The following is a 14,747-nucleotide window of genomic DNA, read 5'->3' on the forward strand; positions in this document are numbered from 1 at the left end:
GAAAAAGTGACATAGAGAATTATGCCCTAGGAAGAATCCCCTCCTGGAAATGGTGGCAGTTGAAATAAGCCCAAATTTATAGGATGGCTGTGGTACTAAACCATCTTGTGCTGGTAGTAATGATGTCAGTTGCAGTCCTTGGTGTTTGATTGTGGTTGTGGTTTCTGGACCACTCATTCTGAAGTGTGAATTTGGGCATTGTTCCTTGCTATGCTGTTTCCTTGCTAGAGCTTGGTTCTTTAGCTATTATGGGGATTTTGTGTTACACAATATCATTTTTAACAAATTTGATTTTTACTTAAATCAACCAGAATCATCTTCTGGTTTTTTTTTCCACTAAATTCTTGAATTAATACTAGAAGTCTATGCCAGAGATACAAGTTTGTGAGTCATATATATAGTGGTAAGCTATAGACGGCTTCCCTGGTGGCTCTGATGGTAAAGAATCTGCCTGCAATTCAGGAGGTGTGGGTTCGATTCCTGGGTCAGGAAGATCCTCTGGAGAAGGAAATGGTAACCCACTCCAATATTCTTGCCTGGGAAGTCACATGGACCGAGGGCCCTAGCAGGCTATATAGTACATGGGGTCGCAGAAGAGTTGGACACGACTTAGTGACTAAACAACAAACTATAGACGGATGAGAGTACTTAAACATAAGAGAACAGGATGAGAGAAAAGGGCTAGGATTGAGCCTCAAGAATATATAACATTTAGTGACTGAGTAGAAGAGGATGAATCTGAAACAGGAGATAGAGAAATTATTAGACATAGGAGAAAAAAGCAAGTAAATACTGTATTCTAGAAGCCAAGATGTAGAATTATTAATTCTTACTTTACATCAGAGGAAGCTGAAGCTTTGGTTAGAAACTTGCCCAAAGGTTTGACTTCACAAATGACAGAACCAGAAGTCGAATCCCTATCTGTCTAACTACAAAGACTACAGAGTTGATTGGATGTATACAAGAAGTGGGCTAGTGATAAAGAACCCTGCCATCCCTGGGTTGGGAAGATCCCCTGGAGAACGGCATGGTAACCCACTCTAGGATTCTTGCCTGGAGAACCCCACGGACAGAGGAGCTTGGTGGGCTACAGTCCATGGGGTCGCAAAGAGTCAGACATGACTGAATTGACTTTGCAGGCATGCACACATGCACAGATAATAGGATACAGCTGAAAATACAGATTTGGGTGTTTTAAGCACATTTTGAATGAATAATCCAACAAACATATAGAAGAGGGGTAGAGTTAAAGAAAAAGCTCAGATAAGAGTCTGTAGTTGGAAAAAAAAAAAGAGTCTGTAGTTGGGAAGTGATGGCAAGAGGGAAAGAAGTAGAAGCCAAAATCAGAGGGGCAGCTAAGAGAAATGCGAAATTAGTTCTTTCAAGAAAGTAGTGTCTTAGAAGTCAGGGTTAGGGTTACAGAGAATTTTAATGGGACCAAGTACAGGAAAGAGGAAAAAAGAAGGGAAGGGTAAGACTGAGAACATACCACTATATTTGGACTAAAAATTTTTTTATTATCTGAAAAAGCAGTTAAATGTGTTAGGGTATAGTGGTTGGGTTGAAAATCAATAAGGAAAGGAGTGGAAAGGAATTGTAGGCAAGAGACATGTTTTTAATTGATAAATTTAGCAGTCAAAGTAAGAGTAGTACAGTGTAATTTTAATAGGCAGCAGTTTTAAATTAAGAATTTCTTTAGTTTCTGATTTGCATATGTGGAGCAAGAGGGGAAGGTGCTAATAATAGGTAGGGACAATTTTAATGATTTGTCAGGGAAAATGTTTATGTGAGTCAACAGTCTATAATTTTTCAAACGGAACATTATATTTCATTGAGATTTAGGGGGGAGAATAAAATTTATTATTTAAAACTCTCCAGTAGATGAAACATCTTCATCTTTAATGCTTTTCCAGAAAGAATTTCTGGAATGCAATAAGGGGTAGTGGAGTTGGTAGAATTCAGGTGTATTTTTATGAGAGTATATTTTATTAGGCTATACATAGATGTGAGTATAAATGAATTGATTTCCAGATCTCAATAAGGTGGTTTTTCTAGGTCTCCACAATTTTACATAAGAAAATCTACTATTAAGTTGAAGTGGATCAGCTTTTTTGATCTGTCAAGTTTTCTTAGCAGTCATAGCAATGCAGTGCCAGCAAGACTAATGATACTTTAGCCTTCATGTCCATAGTCTCATACCTTCCTAAAAAGGGATAACTAATAAATATAAACAAGTATAAGAATAAAGCTTCTAAATCTCTTATGTCATCAAATTTACATTAAATTAGCCTTGATGACTCACTACCATTGATACTAATAAGCAGCATTATATCACATTATAATAAAACTGGTTATTGCATATACGATCTGAAGTACTTAAGAAAAATCTGAAAGTATCTTTTTCATTGTAATAATCTGTGAAACAATTTAGGTGTAGGGAATTGAGGCAATTATTTACATCATTTTCACCGGGAATAATCCATGGGCAAAGGAGCCTCGCAGGTTACAGTCTGTGGGATCGCAAAGGAGTACTTAGTGTCTAAACAACAACAACAACAACACAAATAATGAAGGCAGTTTGGGGGACTATTTGTCTAAATCATGTGAGCAAGTTATAAACCATAAATAAGTTATAAGTTATAAATAAAGTGAATTCTTTATTTCACCTTAGATATGCAAGGTCTAAGAGTATAAATTACAAAGACAGCATTCTGGAAAGAAAATATTAATGTGCATTTTATTTGAAACTAAGTAAATACCACTCTCAAAATGTTTGCTAAATGAAAATGTATTTGAATTCTTAGACTTGCTTTTCAGCGAGTTTTGAATGCTGAATGCGAAATTGAATTTTGACGATTGATTCGAGTGGTTTTTGTTGTCATGTTAAGGTTAATGTCAATTTTATTGCTGTTCTCCGAAATGCATTTTAAACTGTTATTTCACAAGCGGAATGGCTAGTCTTAGAGAAAGAAAACAATAGCTCCCGAGAGGTTCCCAAGCCTGGGTCTAGGGCTTCTGATCCCAGCAGGTCTTCTCAGGCGGCGGGATGCTCGATTCTCGCTTCGCGGGGGAGGGAGGCGTTAGCGCCTCCGCGCGGGTCTCGCGGGGAGTCGGACCTCACTTTTCAGCGCGATCTGGAGCTCCTGCGGTGGGCTTCGCGCGGCTGGGTGGGGCCGAGCGAGGTAGAGGAGGGGCTCGGGCCGGTCTGTGTGGCAATCTGCTGTCGCGTCCTCGGTTCTCGGCACCCCGAGTAGAGTGTGGGATCCGGGAAGGAAGGGTTGGCGTTCGTGTCCTAGAGGGGGTTACTGTGAGGTGGATGGGGAAGAACTGTGTGTGGCGGTTATTCCGAGGGCAGGCGGCCATGAAGGGTTTGCGAGGCTGGAGGGCCCTGTCCCCTGAGTACGACTGGAGATTGCGTTCTGGGGGCTTTCCCGGCCCGCGGCCTCGTTTTCGGCAGCACTGCAGCCCGAGGCTTCGGGGGTCGCCGCGAGGCTGGAGTGTCGGGGACGGTCTCGGGTGAAGAGAAGCGAGTAGGCTCTGAAGGGAGTCGGCGAGCAAACTCCCCGCTTCAGAACGCGCGGGAAGAGTAGCTCTTCGACTCTGTGGTGAAGAGTGGTCCAAACCCCGCCTCAGGCGTATTTTTTTTTTTAACGCCACTTGGTAGGCCAGTAAATACCTCCACTTTTAGATTCTTGGTGGTAAATTCGCAAGTGTCAAATTGCACGGTTTCTGTAGGTTTTACCTAGCTGTTGGGGAAGGAATTTCAGAGTTTTGTTACACGTAGTACTCACGCCGAGAAAGGACATTCAGAGATACTGTTTATTGTAAAGAGCATGTCCTTTTGAGAAATCTAGGTGTCTGGGGACTCCAGAATATTCAGTGACTTATGGCACTACCATGAATAAACAATTGTGAAGTTTTAGTAATGCAACGACATTCCGTTTACTATGTATAATTGTATATATTTATTTTAATATATATAACGACATTCATTTTTTAAATACCTGCCCAGTACCGGGATGAAGGTGTCTCCCCCACCATCCACATTTTTCTGTAATAATACTGTGTCAAAGGTTTTTAGAAAATCTTTCCTTATTATTATTATTATTATTATTTTTAGCAAAGTGTCCAAGATGAATGACAGCCTATTTGTCAGTCTGGACAGACTTTTGCTAGAATTTGGTAGGTATAAAATGAAAATAAAGAAGTAGGTAACTATTTGTATTATCATTTGACATTTTAACAATGAAATGAAGTTACAAAAGAGTTATTTATTTTAGTTTTCCAGTATGAACAAGATATAAGTACTAAAGAAGATATAGTTCAGCGAATTAATAGTAAGTAGTTTTGCATGACAAAGATGTTTTAATTTTTAATGTTTTATAGAATATAAGATATTATGCAGTTGCTTTGTTTAGGGTAATTTATAGTTGGCATTAGAGCTCCCCCTTCTATCTAGTGACTAATAATCTATTTACCCCAGCTAGTTTTTCAGTAATACATGTCTGTATTCTGTATTCAGCATTTAATTATTTTGTGTTTAGGAATTTTAAGTAGAAATCACTCATAATTACATAAAATTGAAAATATTTTTTCCTCAATACAGGTTATTTCAAACATTTGAGTAAAAAAATTTAAATATTTTTAGAAATCATCAAAAGTTGGTGGCCAGAATTAATGGATGCCACATTTTCAGGAATGCTAATTATCAAAATTAATATTATAAGTAGGATGACAAAGCAAATTACATAAATACAGTGTTTTAAGATCCTACATAAAAACTATCAAAAGAAGCTACTATCATTAATTTCTTAATAGTTCTGAAAGGTTTAATAAATTTGTTTATCTATTTTCTGCAACAAAAGAGAATAGGGTATTAAGAATTTGATTTAATTTTTTAAAGAAATTACATTTTATTTTTATCTTGTGTTTACTCACTAGTGACAAAGAAATAAGTGAATTGAAGGTATATTAAATAATGACTTGGAATTGATTAATAGAAATTTCACATTTGTCAGAAATGAAACTCTTACATTAGTATCATGTGAATAAATGTTTACATGAACTCATAGCATCATAAGATACCATTGATCTTAGACATTTCTTAATCTAGCCCTCTTACATTAGAGATGGAACAGGGGACATCTCTATTCAATCTCAAATAGGACTTCTTAGCTTCTGGGTCTAGGACCAAGCCTGACTGGTCCTGTACTCTTTAGGGCCCTTCCTGTCTCAAGCTTCACTTCCTGTCCTTTCTTTGGTTCTCCTTTTTTAGGTCAGTTGCCATACCTTTTTTCCTGCTGTATTGTTTATTTTGAATTTATGATTTCTCCTTAAGAAAATAAATATTTCTGTTTTCTAGAATGCTTTGAAGATATTAAAGAATGCAAAGCTACTGTTTGTAAGATACATGAAACTATAAATACAACAGATGAGGAAATTGGTCATTACTGTAAACATAGTAAAGAGATCAAAGACAACTGTAGTAGGTGAGTATTTTAAAGAAACTTTCAATAATTGTCATTAGACTCTCTTATTAAGAGATATTGAGTTTATAGTTGAAAACACTGTTGCTGGAAAGTAGTATTTTGTATTAGGAAAATGATGAATCAAGTCTTCAATTTCCTTGTTATAAGACATTGTAAAACGGATAACAGAAGGTTCAAAAGAAAGAAGTAAATGTTGTAAGTGAAGTGAAAGTTGCTCAATCGTGTCTGACTCTTTGTGACTTCATGGACTATACAGTCCATGGAATTCTCCAGGCCACTGGAGTGGGTAGCCATTCCCTTCTCCAGAGGATCTTCCCAGCCCAGAGATTGAACCCAGGTCTCCTGCATTGCAGGCAGATTCTTTACCAGCTGAGCCACAAAGGAAGCCCAAGAATACTTGAGTGGGTAGCCTATCCCTTTTCCAGGGGATCTTTCTCACCCAGGAATTGAACCAGGGTCTCCTGCTTTGCAGGCGGATTCTTTACCAACTGAGCAATCAGGGAAGCCCTAAGATCTCTCTAATTCAAAGCAGTTAGTCTAAATACAGTATTTTATATAATCTAGGCTCAGTATAGAAAATTCCTATTAGATAAATAGATCTAAAATAATTTTCATCTTTGAATTTTCAAGATCTTTTTGTCTAAGGGAACTAGCCTAAAATTAGTAGCTTTTCAAAATAAAACTATTTAGTATCTTAATTCTTTCAGTATAGTCTCACATCCTATTCTAATAGTTATATCTATTAATATTATTTAAGACAAACATTTTGAAGCAAAGTTTTTTTTTTTTTTTTTTTACAAAGACTTGTTAATGGAACCTAATTATATGATCAGGTACTTACAAAAATAAAGTGTGTTAGCTTCCTGTAATATTTAATTTTATGTGGGCCACCGTCTTTGTATTAAGTATTATACAAGAATCATTTCATGGGGTCGCAGAGTCAGACATGACTGAGCGACTGAACTGAAGAATCATACCTGTTTTAAAATGTTTTATTATTTAAAAATTTCATAAGCTTTTTGGTTTCCCTTATTACTTTTTTTATAGTTGTTTTAAACAAGAGTGACACATGCCTAGTATAAAAATTCAGAGTACACAAATATATGGAGTAAAAAGTCTCTCTGTGTCTGTAGTCCCCACCCCCACCCTGTCCTCTTATAGGTAATCACTCTTAACAGTGAGTACCCTTTCAGACCTTTTAAAATATACATTCAACACCATTACTACATATGCTTATTTATATATCTACCTGTATTTCTGACTTCCCTTGTCTCAAAAATGCAATCATACCGTATTTATTTTTCAACTTGTTTTTAAAATTTAACAATATGTAATGTAAATGGTACAATACATGTGATGATTGTGTATAGATTTTATTCTTTTTCTTTTAACAGCTCCATAGTATTTTATAGTATTGATGCATTCTAAGTTACTTAACCATTCTCCTATTAATACACATTTTGGCTATTTACAGTTATTTCCTATTATAGGCACTATATACAGGTCTCCTTCCATATTTCTAGAACTGCTGCTATAGAATGAACTCCTGGAAATGGCATTGCTAGATCAGAGTGTATGCATGTTTAAATATTTGATAAGTAATGCTAAACTTCTCTCCAAAAAAATTATACTAACTTATACTTTCACCAACAATATATGAGAGTTTCTATTCCTCACAACCTTGCTAACACTGAAATTATCAATGTTTAAATTTTTTTTTTGGCAGTATCATTAACAAAACACTATGTACTGTTCAACTTTTTCTTTGAGGTATACTGCAGTAGGTTTTACCAGTGGTTTCCCTCAATTAGCTGCAATGGGTTCTAGAAAATTATTGGCAGTTTCTCCTTAGAACCTACTGTATTCAAGATGTACTTCATACAAGATTATTCTCTGCTGAGTTCTGAGGACAGTTGATTTTAATGCACAAATACCTCTAGTTCATGATTTCAGCTTGTGGCTAAGCAATTTAAATGTGAAATATGAATTCATGAAAGTATTAGAAGAAAATATAGGTGACTACAATCTTTGAGAGAAGAAGATCTTTCTGTGTCATCAAAGGTAGAAATCGCATTGGAAACAATGGTTAAATATGATACATAGAAATTAAAAAGAAAAACACCTCAAATTGATACAAAAAGCAAAAAGATAAAGTAGAAAAATGTCAAAGAAGGGTTAATTTTCAAAATATAAAGTGCTTATAGAAATTAGTAATAAAGAGCCAAAGCCCCATTAGAAAAAATCAGTAAAGATGGTAAATAAGTAAATACCAAAATGGAGAAATGTATGTCTAATGAACATGTGAACAAATGCTCAATATTACTAATAATCAAAGATCCAAATTGAAACAATAATATTATATATTATACATTATTTTGCCTTTAAGTTTTACAGAAATTTAAAGAAGGTTAATACCCAGTATTGGCCAGGAAATAAGAAAATCACCTTGCTTCCACAATGTAGGAATATGTTGTTGTTGTTCAGTCACTCAGTCATGTCCGACTCTTTGCAACCCCATAGACTGCAGCGCGCCAGGCTTCCCTATCCTTCACCATCTCCTGGAACTTGCTTAAACTTATGTCCATTGAGTTAGTGATGCCGTCAACCATCTTGTCCTTTGTTATCCCTTTCACCTCCTGTCTTCAGTCTTTCCCAGCATCCCAAGAGTCAGCTCTTCACATCAGGTGGCCAAAGTATTGGAGCTTCAGCCTCAGTTCTTCCAGTGAATACTCTGGATTGATTTGCTTTAGGATCGACTGGTTGATCTCCTTTCTGTCCAAGGGACTTTCAAGAGTCTTCTCCAACACCAGGGTTGAGGCATCAATTCTTCAATGCTCAGCCTTGTTTATGGTCCAGCTCTCATATCCATACATGTCTACTAGAAAAACCATAGCCTTGACTAGACAGACCTTTGTTGGCAAAGTAATGTCTCTGCTTTTTAATATGCTGTCTAGGTTGGTCATAGTTTTTCTTCCAAGGAGCAAGTGTCTTTTAATTTCATGGCTGCAGTCACCATCTGCAGTGATTTTGGAGCCCAAGAAAATAGTCTGTCACTGTTTTCATTGTTTCCCTATCTATTTGCCATGAAGTAATAGGACCAGATGCCGTGATCTTCATTTTTTGGATGTTGAGTTTTAAGCCAGCTTTTTCACCCTTCTCTTTCACTTTCATCAAGAGGCCCTTTAGTTCCTCTTTGCTTTCTGCCATAAGGTTGGTGTCATCTGCATATCTGAGGTTATTGATATTTCTTCCTGCAATCTTAATTCCAACTTGTGTTTCATCCAGCTCATCATTCCCAGTGAGGTACTCTGCATATAAGTTAAATAAACATGGTGATAATATGCAGCCTTGATGTACTGCATTCCCAATTTTAAACCAGTCCATTGTTCCATGTGCGGTTCTAACTGTTGCCTCTTGACTTGCATACAGGTTTTGCAGGAGGCAGGTAAGGTGATCTGGTATTCCCATCTCTTTAAGAATTTTTCACAGTTTGTTGTGATCTACACAGTCAAAGGCTTTTAGCATAGTCAATGAAGCAGAAGTAGATGTTTTTCTGGAACTCTCTTGCTTTTTCAATAATCCAACGGACGTTGGCAATTTGACCTCTGGTTCCTCTGCCTTTTCTAAATCCAGCTTGAACATCAGGAAGTTCCCGGTTCATGTACTGTTGAAGCCTTGCTTGAAGAATTTTGAGCATTATTTTGCTGGTGTGTGAGATGAGTGCAATTGTGTAGTAGTTTGAGCATTCTTTGTCATTGCCTTTCTTTGGGATTGGAATGAAAACTGACATTTTCCAGTCCTGCACTGTTGAGTTTTCCAAATTTTCTAGCATATTGAGTGTAGCATTAATCACAGCATCATCTTTAAGAATCATCTTTGAGGAATTCAACTGGAATTTCCAACACCTCCACTAGCTTTGTAGGGATGCTTCCTAAGGTCCACTTGACTTCACATTCCAGGATGTCTAGCTCTAGGTTAGTGATCACACCATTGTGGTTATCTGGGTCATTAAGATCTTTTTTGTATAATTCTTCTGTGTATTCTTGCCACTTCTTAATATCTTCTGCTTCTGTTAGGTCCATACCATTTTTGTCCTTTATTGTGTCCATCTTTGCATGAAGTATTCCCTTGATATCTCTAGTTTTTTTGAAGATATCTCTAATCTTTCCCATTCTATTGTTTTCCTCTATTTCTTTGCATTGATCTCTTAGGAAAGCTTTCTTATCTCTCCTTGCTATTCTTTGGAACTCTGCATTCAGATGGATATATCTTTTCCTTTCTCCTTTGCCTTTCTCTTCTCTTCTTTTCTCAGCTATTTGTAGGGCCTCCTCAGACAACCATTTTGCCTTTTTGCATTTCTTTTTCTTGGAGATGGTCTTGATCACTGCCCCCTGTACAATGTTATGAACCTCCATCTATAGTTTTTCAGGCATTCTGTCTATCAAATCTAATCCCTTGAATCTATTTTTCACTTCCACTGTATAATTGTAAGGGATTTGATTTAGGTCATACCTGAATTGTGCCTAGTGGTTTTTCCCACTTTCTTCAATTTAAGTCTCAATTTGGCACTAAGGAGTTCATGATCTGAGCCATAGTCAACTCCTGGTCTTGTTTTTGCTGACTGTATAGAGCTTGTCCATCTTTGGCTGCAAAGAATATAATCAATCTGATTTCAGCATCGATCATCTGGTGATGTCCATGTGTAGTTGTCTCTTGTGTTGTTGGAAGAGGGTGTTTGCTATGACCGGTGCATTCTCTTGGCAAAACTCTGTTAGCCTTTGCTCTGCTTCATTTTGTACACTAAGGCCAAACTTGCCTGTTACTTCTTGACTTCCTGCTTTTGCATTCCAGTCCCCTATGATGAAAAGGACATCTTTTTTTGGTGTTAGTTCTAGAAGTTCTTGTAGGTCATCATAGAACGGTTCAACTTTAGCTTCTTCAGCATTAGTGATTGGGGCATAGACTTGGATTACTGTGTTATTCAATGGTTTGCCTTGAAAACGAATGGAGATCATTCTGTCATTTTTGAGATTGCACCCAAGTACTGCATTTCAGGCTCTCTTGTTAACTATGAGGGCTACTCCATTTCTCCTAAGGGATTCTTGCCCACAGTAGTAGATGTAATGGTCATCTGAATTAAATTCACCCATTCCAGTGCATTTTAGTTCACTGATTCCTAAAATGTTGATGTTCATTCTTGCCATCTCTTGCTTGACCACTTCCAATTTAACTTGATTCATGGTCCTAACATTCCAGGTTCCTATGCAGCACTGTTTTTTATAGCTTCAGACTTTATCTTTACCATCAGACACATCCACAACTGGGCATTGTTTCCACTTTGGCTCAGTCTCTTCATTCCTTTTGGAGCTATTTCTTCCCTCTTCTCCAGTAGCATATTGGGCACCTACCCACCTGGGAAGTTCATCTTTCAGTGTCATATCATTTTGCCTTTTCCTACTGTCATGGGGTTGTCAAGGTAAGAATGCTGAAGTGGTTTGCCATTTCCTTCTCCAGTGGACTGAACTCTCCACCATGACCAGTCTGTCTTGGGTGGCCCTACATGGCATGGCTCATAGTTTCATTGAGTTAGACACAGCTGTGATCCATGTGATCAGTTTGATTAGTTTTCTGTGATTGTGGTTTTCATTCTATCTGCCCTCTGGTGGATAAGGATAAAAGGCTTGTGGAAGCTCCCTGATTAGAGTTACTGGCTCTGGGGCAAACAGGTCTTGCTCTGATGGGCAAGGCCATGCTCAGTAGATTTTTAATCCAATTTTCTGCTGATGGATGGGGCTATGTTCCCTCCCTGTAGTTTGGCCTGAGGCCACACTATGGTAGGGCCATATGTAGGCCCTATACACTGTAGGAATGTATAAAATGTATTAAAAAAAATACAATGTAGGAATATACACTGGTGTATACCTTTTGGATGACATATCTGCATACTTTTAAGACTTGAAAAATAAGCATGACTTTTGATTAAATGGTACCATTTCTGATAATTTTTTGTAAGGAAATAGGTATTTTCTCAAAGATATAATGTACAACTACATATTTATATCAACCTTTTTATGATAGGAAAACATTGGAAGCAACTCAGTGTTCAATATTAGGTAATAGTTTAAATGAATTTTGGTACATCCATATGAATGAACAGTAAACAGTCTATTAATTTATGCTATATGTCAATATTTATTGACATGAAATGTGTTAACAGTATATTACAAATTGAACAAAGCGTTGAAACAGCATTCATAGAATGAACTCAGTGTAGTAATTGTGTATTTATGTATGTGTAATTAGAACAAGTCTAGACATATGTACATCAAAATGCTTATAATGAGTATGTTTTCAGTGAACATACAGTTCTAACAGAATTTTTAAAATATTCAGAATGTATGTATATATAACCTTTGATCTTATAATTCGATTTTGGAAAATATTGTCTAAGGAAATGATTGAAAACTCAGGCAAACATTTAAGTACAAGTTCTTAAGAGAAACTTAGACTAACTAAAGTGGCTAACAATATTGGAATGAGTAATATGTTGTATTTATTAAAACCTTTACAGTGAATTCTTAGTGACAAAGAAAATGTATATAGTTTAAAAGTAAGTGATAAAGGTGAATATGTTGTATATGTGAATATGATCTCAAATATGTTAAACTATATGTGTCTGCTTGTGAATGCTAATCGTTTCACTCATGTCTGACTCTAGGCGACCCTATGGACTGTAGTTCGCCAGACTCCTCTGTCCATGGGGATTCTTTAGGCAAGAATACTAGAGGGGGTTGCCATGCCCTTCTCCATGGTATCTTTCCAACCCAGGGATCAAACCCACATCTCTTATGTCTCCTGCATAGGCAGGTGGGTTCTTTACCACTAGCACCACCTGGGAAGCCCTGTTTCTAGTAAAATCTGGAAGTAAATTATTGAAATATTAGTGGTTATTATTCAGTGTTGAGAATATGGATGATAATTATTTTCTTATGTATACATTTGTGCTTCCAAGGTGGGTGTGAGTACTTTTTGAATCTGAAAAATAGAAAAGATTAGAAAAGATCTGGAGGAAATATTTGAACAATACTTAGAATGTAAGCTGCAGTGACATATGCTTAATTTTAGATTTTTTACATAGGCAACATCTTTCCAGTCATGTAATAAAAACAAATGTGTAAGCAGAATATTCATTTTATCCTTACTGTCTGATTTTATAATTCATTTTGGTCTAGTTTCTCTCAAATTCAGAAGGGTATAAGTTTCTAAATTTCAAAGGAGAAAAAAGCCTCCCTTTATCCCTTATGCTAGCCCTGCTTATTTAACTTATATGCAGAGTACATCATGCAAAATGCTGGGTTGGATGAATCACATGCTGGAATCAAGATTTCCAGGAGAAATAGCAACAACCTCAGATATGCAGATGATACCACTCTAATGGCAGAAAGTGAAGAGGAACTAAAAAGTCTCTTGATGAGGGTGAAAGAGGAGAGTGAAAAAGCTGGCTTAAAACTCAGCATTCAAAAAACTAAGATCATGGTACCTGATCCCATCTCTTCATGGCAAATACAAGGGGTAAAAGTGGAAGCAGTGACAGATTTTCTTTTCTTGGGCTCCAAAGTCACTGCAGACAGTGACAGGTGCTGCCATGAAATTAAAAGACACTTGCTCATTGAAAGCTATGACAAACATAAACAGTATATTAAAAAACAGAGACATCACTTTGTCTACAAAAATCTGTAGAGTCCGTTTTTCAGTAGTCATGTACGGATGTGAGAGTTGGTCCATAAAGAAGACTGAGCACCAAAGAATTGATGCTTTGAAATTGTGCTGGAGAAGACTCTTGAAAGCTATGTGGATTGCAAGAAGATCAAACCCATCAATCCCAGAGGAAATTGACCCTGAATATTCATCGGAGGGACTGATGCTGGAGCTGAAGCTCCAATACTTTGACCACCTGATGTGAAGAGCCAACTCATTGGAAAAGACTCTGATGCTGGGAAAGATTGAAGGCAAAAGGAGAAGGGAGTGGCATAGGATGAGGTGGTTAGATAGCATCACTGACTCAGTGGGCATGAATTTGAGCAAACTCTGGGAGATAGTAAAATAAGGGGAGCCTGGAATGCTGCAGTTCATGGGGTCACAAAGAGTTGGTTATGACTTAGCGACTGAACAGCAACAACTCTATAAATATTTACTCCAGTAGAATTTCTTAACTAAGATCTTGTAAGTATGATGAGAAAGATAGCCTGATGCAAACGCTCAACACAATATAGAGTGTTGCAGAGTATATTACAGAGATGTCATAGCAATACACAGTCCAGGCATGTCACATTTGTTCCTTCCCTAGTCATGGTTCCCAAACAAACTTTATGTAAAAATTAGTGGATGTTGATATTCAAACATGTATACAATTGGATGTATGGTCATAGTGGTGATGATGGGAGATGGGAATGTTTTTCTTGATGTAAGCTTATTTTCTCCAAGAAAGGAAAGATTGTTTAAGTGGTTACATTCATTTTTATTATTTCTTCAATTTATTATTCTGAGATGCTAATTACAGTATTTTTTTTCCATAGCTGGAAGCCAACATGTGATGTATTTCATAAACATGAAGACTACATGCAGGAGCAATTTAATATTTATCAAGAAACTATTGAAAAAGACAAGTACAGTATAAATATTAATTTAAGCTTATCAATTCTATAAGTTAGTTTTAATAAGACATTATTTGTAAAAATATTAATTGAAAAATGTACACAAAATTTTTTAAAAGTAAATCCAGTGTTTTGGACTCTTTGGTCATCATTGTTGGCCTACCTATTTGTTATAAAGCTCTTTCCAACCTTGGATATATTTAAACATGTCCTTAACATAGTAGCTATCAGTAGCAATAAAAAGCAGAGTGCTTCAATTAATGTTTTTTATGACTGAGTTGCTATAGTCAAACACCTTAGGGAGTAGTTAGTTATAAAGTTAGCTTATGAGAAAATTGGAATATTGGCTTTTAAGGGGTATTTTTATATAAAATTTGTGTTTTTCAGTTGTTTACTGGGATATTATATTCTGATGGAGAAATATTAATATTTGTGTGGGTTTATTGTGTATTAAATCACTTGGTTTGGGGGATTAAATGTAGTTAGTGAATATAATGAAACAAAGTGAGGACCTTGGAACACATTATATAATAATTTCACTTAATTTAAAAAATTGAAATGTTTTTATTTTTAACATAATTGGATAAGAACAGTATAAACTTAA

The 14,747-nt window shown here is 36.4% G+C and overlaps 1 protein-coding gene across 1 annotated transcript in view; it reads left to right on the forward strand.

Annotated features, from left to right (window-relative positions):
- The first annotated feature begins 4,133 nt into the window (after nt 1-4,133).
- C12H14orf39 (chromosome 12 C14orf39 homolog) overlaps nt 4,134-14,747 on the forward strand; it is a 49,850-nt gene continuing 39,236 nt past the window's right edge. The window contains exons 1-4 of the mRNA XM_043920370.1: nt 4,134-4,182; nt 4,281-4,337; nt 5,363-5,489; nt 14,066-14,155. Coding sequence (XP_043776305.1) covers nt 4,134-4,182; nt 4,281-4,337; nt 5,363-5,489; nt 14,066-14,155 — 323 coding nt within the window. The remainder of the gene's footprint in view (nt 4,183-4,280; nt 4,338-5,362; nt 5,490-14,065; nt 14,156-14,747) is intronic.

This window comes from Cervus elaphus, chromosome 12 (assembly GCF_910594005.1).
Source record: "Cervus elaphus chromosome 12, mCerEla1.1, whole genome shotgun sequence".
NCBI lineage: Eukaryota > Metazoa > Chordata > Mammalia > Artiodactyla > Cervidae > Cervus > Cervus elaphus.